Source organism: Platichthys flesus, chromosome 16 (genome assembly GCF_949316205.1).
Source record: "Platichthys flesus chromosome 16, fPlaFle2.1, whole genome shotgun sequence".
NCBI lineage: Eukaryota > Metazoa > Chordata > Actinopteri > Pleuronectiformes > Pleuronectidae > Platichthys > Platichthys flesus.
In genome coordinates this window covers 4,382,343-4,388,220 of record NC_084960.1, presented here as the reverse complement: position 1 = coordinate 4,388,220, position 5,878 = coordinate 4,382,343, and the positions used below count along the sequence as shown (strand labels likewise).

The 5,878-nt window shown below is 45.4% G+C and overlaps 1 protein-coding gene across 1 annotated transcript; it reads right to left on the bottom strand.

Moving 5' to 3' along the window:
* Positions 1–3,267: 3,267 nt before the first annotated feature.
* Positions 3,268–5,363, bottom strand: socs1a (suppressor of cytokine signaling 1a). Its single transcript, XM_062408817.1, has 2 exons — positions 5,163–5,363; positions 3,268–4,187 (listed from the first exon to the last, which is right to left on the bottom strand). The coding sequence occupies exon 2, from the start codon at positions 4,128–4,130 to the stop codon at positions 3,417–3,419; it is 714 nt and encodes a 237-aa protein (XP_062264801.1). The 5' UTR covers positions 4,131–4,187; positions 5,163–5,363; the 3' UTR covers positions 3,268–3,416.
* Positions 5,364–5,878: the final 515 nt, after the last annotated feature.

The following is a 5,878-nucleotide window of genomic DNA, read 5'->3' as shown; positions in this document are numbered from 1 at the left end:
TTTAAAGGTGCTGGATTTTGTTGCCACATGCTGACATTTCCCTCCCTCCACCTCAAACATGAAGAAAATCGTTGAACATGGTGGAGGCTGGATTTAGGACCTGAACTGCAGCCGGGAGCATTCATCCAATCATCTCATCTAATTCTAAAGTAAAAGAATTCCCTTAAAATCAAACTACTCCCTCTAAATATTCCCATTACTGCTGATTTGAGAACCTTTTAAGAAAATGAATTTGGCGCCGGAGTGTAGCAGCTGTAAGAAGTCCCCCCGCCCCTTACAGCTACAGCTTTCTGCTGAAGAGGAAACACTGTTTCACTATTACAATGAGCCCAATCACTATCAATACTAACTATCTTTACATAGTGAGTAAAGTTTCCTGTGAATCAGTAATCATCATTTTGTTCATTCTCAGAAACTCCACCAAAAAACGAATGGGTGTGAAAATGAAGGAAGCTGTAGAAACAAAGCAAAGCGGTGACTAATGGTGGGATTCAGGGAAGTTGTGTTTCTAAAACAACTCAACGAGAACCCGGTTTACAAGAATGTGTGGTCAAAGGAAAAACATCTCCAGGAAAAAAAAACAGCCAACTAGCCGGCTGATAATCTGCTGAATCTAATATCTCCCACCACAGAAGACGTGTAATGTGTAATTTGACATTTGGTCAACACATCATTTAGTCCTGAGACCTTTAGTGTGTTTCCATGTTGGTGTCACTCACATTTAATTCGATTGTTTTCCACAGAAGTTTGTTTAAATACCAGAAAACTCCCGGTGGAGTATTCCAGAAAAGTCAGCTGCCTGCCAAACACCTCACTTCACCTTTCACTTCTCAAAAAGGCTGGGAATGTCCTCAAAACTGAGAAGCTGTGAATGAAACTGTTACGTTGTTCAGTCACCTCCTGCCTCCAGCTACACACAACAGACACACAACACACAGAACACACACACAACACAGAGAAGGATTTCTAGGTAAACCTTAAAATACAGTGAGGATTGATCTCAGAAAAGCTAAGATGTTGTGATCATATCAATATCAATGACTCACCTTCCTGTGTGTTGTGTGTGTTTGTGTGTGTGTGTGTGTGTGTGTGTGCGTGGCGGTAGCGGTATAATTAGGCCATAATGAGGAAAATCCCCGACTAGATGACAGATTCTTCTGGTAGGGTTTGGTTTTAGTGTTGGCGTTCTGGTTAGGCCGGCTGAGAGGAAACTGCTGGAGGTTTGCTCATTGTTCAGGTTATAACCTCAGATGATGAATGTATGTAAACTGTACTTATATACAAGAGGAAGTTGGAGCCCCCCCTCCCCCACACTCTACTACTACTACTACAGTAAAATGTGAAAAACATGGCGGCCTCCAAAGAGAATACCCACTCTGATGTTAATATAAAGTATTAAATATAAGTGAAAACATAATTTCATTCATTATTTCCAATATATTCCCTTGTTCACCTGAATCCCACTCACTGGACCGGAGTGAAAGACAACGTGTAAATAAGCAGCGTTTGCTTTTACACATTTTCCCCCGGGAATAATCTCAAATTGTCGTCAGTCGGGAAAAGAGACCAGGAAGTCATGGCTAATATGGATTCTTGTTAACCGGGTTCCCTGAATCCCCAACCATTAGTCATGGTGGTTTACTTACCAGTCTGTTAATGCTTTTCAATTCTCATGACGGTTTCCCAAGCCGGATGCTCCTGGTGTTCCACAGGCCATTTGACCAGCTTGAATGCATACGATGGCTGATAGTAAGGATATGTAGGAGCTGTGGGGTGAAAGTAAGGCTAGTATAGATTTTATATTTCCTTGTTATGTTCGTCTTTTACCTGTTTTAGTTTTATCACATTGCTGATCTGGCTTGTCTATGATTTGCTCTCTGTCAAACACCTTGTGATTTATTATTATAATGTGGTTCTTGAAGTGTGTGTGTGTGGTGTGTGTACTCAATCGTGTGTACAGTGTGTTTTAAAACACACACATCTAGTTCCTTGTTCCCGTTAGTGAGTGAGTTGACATTTCAGTCAGTGTACACTCCACGCTGGCTGTCCTGATATTTAATATCTTCTTCAGTCCCTTTTGGTGAGTTATTACTTTTAATTGTTTCATGTGCTGTCTACATTATATTATTTATTTATAACTCTACAGTAAAATATGCTCTGTGACTCGAACCCTGACTTTCGATCAAAAAGGTTTCCTTCTAACCACCAACCCCCTGAAAAATTCCCACTTCCTCTTCAGGAAATGTTTTATCTGAGCTGGGTCCTCATTAAGAATGCTACACACAATCACACACACACGCACACACACACACAATCGCACTCTTCATTATGTGTCACCTCTGCCCCTGTTTCTGGTAAGTGTGTGTGTTTCTCAGCGTAACACTTCATTTACAACCAAAGTAACCACACCCACCTGTCACTTTAGCCTCCAGGGATGACTCACTGTGGTGACAATACTGTACTCAACCCTCGGGTGTTCCTGTCTGCCTGCCTGTCTGCCTGCCTGTCTGCCTGCCTGTCTGCCTGCCTGTCCCTCCCTCTCACTCCCTCCCTCCACTCCTCCACATCACATGACGTGGAAGCAGAATCAGTTACAAAAGTGACCGAAAACACAAAAAGTCAGTTTTAAACTCAAGTCATTTTTATTTTTTAAATATGTTAGATGAAAAAAATATATATCAATGTAAAACTCTATGATGAACAATAGATATATATATATATGACTCTGTGAAGATGTGTTTCTCTGCCCGGCAGAGAGGATTGAACAGGAGGTGACACGCCTCCACATACAGTACGACTTGACACCAGAACTCGGCCCTGGCAAACATTCGTGTTCGATGTAAACGTTCACTAACATTAGAGTGTTTGAATCTGCTACAAGAATAAATCCTATCACCACCATGACAGTTTCAATCGTACCCCCAAATATGAGAAAACATTTCTCCAAGTCCACGCTGCTCTTAATGTCCTCACGCCATCCGCTTTGAAATGGTCGTGAACTCTCATAGTCCCAGTTGAGCCCAGCAGTTCATTGATCTCCTTAACGGCTCTATTTTGTCCGATGGTTTCCCTTAATGCAGTTTTCTCCAACTTTCCATGTTTCCTCAAGTCCAGCAGAACCTCTGTCCATGTGCAAGTGGATTCTCTACAGGTAACATGTGTTGAAATGTCCTGGGTGGGCCCGGTCCAGCTGGAGGCCGCCTCCCCTGGACTGTGGTGACGTCTCTTAGAAAACGTTTTGCAGCTTCTCAGCTCAGACCAGGGGGATGAATTCAAGTGTAGCCATGGAAAGGTAGTTCTCCCAGTCAACACTCCCTGGACAGGCTTCTCCATCCCCTCCAGTTTACTGCTGCTTGGTAAAAGCATCCGTCTTGAGATTAAAAACAGAACAGTGACAAAGTTCCAAGACAAGCTGCTCATAGTTTGAAAGGGAACTCCAACAGGAAGTCTTGCACCACATGTGTGACTGGCAGCTCTGGCACCAGACTTCCCCCGTCGCACAGCTCCATGATGCGCTTCCTGCACAGTTCCTGCAAGGTTGGCTCCCATTTCCTGTACGGGACACTCAGGCTCTTCTTGGGGGAGTTGATGTAATACTCCAACAGGGCGAAGAGCGTCGGGAAGGAGCGCTCGTTTCCCGCCAGGGAGAACTTCTTCTGCTTGTAGGTGATGCGCACGCTGACCGGCGCGCTCTTGGCGTGGTAGGACAGAGTGAAGAAGACGTCTTTCTGCCGACTGTCGCGGATGAGGAAGCTTCCCAGCGGCGCGTCCCTTAGCATGCGGTGGGCGTCCTCCACCCCCAGGGGGCCCCAGTAGAAGCCGCTGCGCTCGAGCTTGGCGGCGGTCTCTGTGATGATCTTGCAGTCCTCCTTGCAGGAGAAGGTACGGAAGTGGGTCAGATACGCAGAGGGGACGGACACTGGTTTGGGGATCGGCTCTGGAGCGGCCTGTTGCTGAAGCTGCTCTGCCTCTGTGCGAAGTGATGAGGTGGATGAAGACAAGGAGGAGGATGAGGAGAAGGATGATGATGAAGATGAGGAGGAGGAGGAGGACGACGCCGACGACGACGCCGACGATGAGCTGGACAAATGAGTCTTGTCGTGGCCTTCCACTGTGCTGTTGGCTACCATCCTACGGGGGAGAGTGGCCCCAGACCCTCTCCCATCTCTACCCACACCACTGTCATCCTGAGAGAGACACAGAAGAGGAGAGACAAGTTAGTTTACTTCAATCCAACCATCATCAAACTACAGGCCTTACATCCACAGCAGCTGGAGCAGAGTCAAAGTCAGTGAAGAGTCATTACGTCTCGACCAATGAAAGACTCAAGTTAACACACAAGTTTAAAGCCAAGTGTCAGAAAAAGACCCTGTGAGGTCATGTGACTCAAGAAGAAGAACGAGTTCCTGATTGATGAGTCATGGCAGGAGTCATAAAGTGTTTTATATAGATAAGTGTGCGTGTGCGTGTGCGTGTGCGTGTGTGTGTGTGTGTGCGTGTGCATAATTCAGTGAATGTCTGTCAGTGTAGATTAGAAATTCATTCTGGTTTCCACTGAGCGGAACTTAGTTTGATATGACTGGAATCTGTGGTTTGCCTTAGAATAGAGCACTGAGTCAATAAATAAAGCCACAGTCAATTTACTGTACACAGACACACACACACACACACACACACACACACACACACACACACACACATTAAAGACTTTGCCTCCTACCACAGTGAACTGATAAATCAGGCTGTAATCAAATGTTTACGCTCCTATTTTGACCAATACAAAAAAAACGTTATGTAGAATAATATAATAATAATAACATATTAATGAATTACTTTCTCCACTGCAGTTGACGGTGAATAACCAACCACTGCAAGTTGTGTTAAGTTCCAGGAAAAGTTCAAATGATTCCCCAAAATCAGGTAATGATCGACAGATGATCTCATGTCAACACAGTCACGGAGATGGATGCGTTATATTCAGGATGAATAAAGTATATAGAGATCTATTCCAAGTGCGTATCATCTTTGTGTTGAATTTTTGATTCTTTAACCCTTCAATGCATTTTTACAAAGATCGCCTCCCTTCAATGGTTTGCATCCTGTCCCATTTTGTTTTTAACCTGCATCACAAAACCGGTGCATTGCGAAATAGATCGACTCACCGTTGTGTTGCAACATCAGCGGCGTTTTAAAGACGCGTCTTGTGTAAATCCCGACGCGTGAAGATCTGCGTGAAGGCTGCGGTGAAACTCCCGCAGGGAATCCTGGACGCAGCGCGGGACACTCACGGGCTCTTTCCCTGTGACAGCTCGGAGGTGCAAGTGAGCTGGTTGTCGTGTCTCAGTCTGATCCGTGTGCATGTGCTTGTGTCTTTGACTGGGATGACAAACAGCTCACCAGCTTTATACTGTCTAAGCCCCAACCCCTAACCCCGCCCCCACTCGTCCGGGTTCCTAGAACAGCCATTTCTTGTAAATAGAAAGTGAAACCAAGATGAGCGCAGCCCCGCGTCTTTCATTTCATTTCTCTGTTTTTATTTCTAGAAAACCACATCGGCCACGTGACGCCGAGACGTTGGCAGCGGGACGAGTAAGATATTGCACGTGCATCAGAAGTCGGGGAATCTATTTTTACCTGATGGGCCCAGAGAGGTGATGAGGTCGAGTCCCGTGCGAGCAGGGACAGAACAGCATGTCAACGGGGGGGGGCAGATCAAGTTAAAAGTCTTGCACGTTGCAGATGAGGGATCTGCAGAAAACAATGTAGTTCAGCAGGAGTATACATTTTTTTAACCTTTGCTCAACCACCATGTTGGAGCCTCCATAGTCACTGTGTTTGAGTTCCTGCAGCCCTTCCCTCTAAGGTGGTCCTCCTCCTC

What these genes read in the sequence shown, in the direction of transcription:
- socs1a (XM_062408817.1), bottom strand. Translation starts at nt 4,130, where the DNA reads ATGGTAGCCAACAGCACAGTGGAAGGCCACGACAAGACTCATTTGTCC.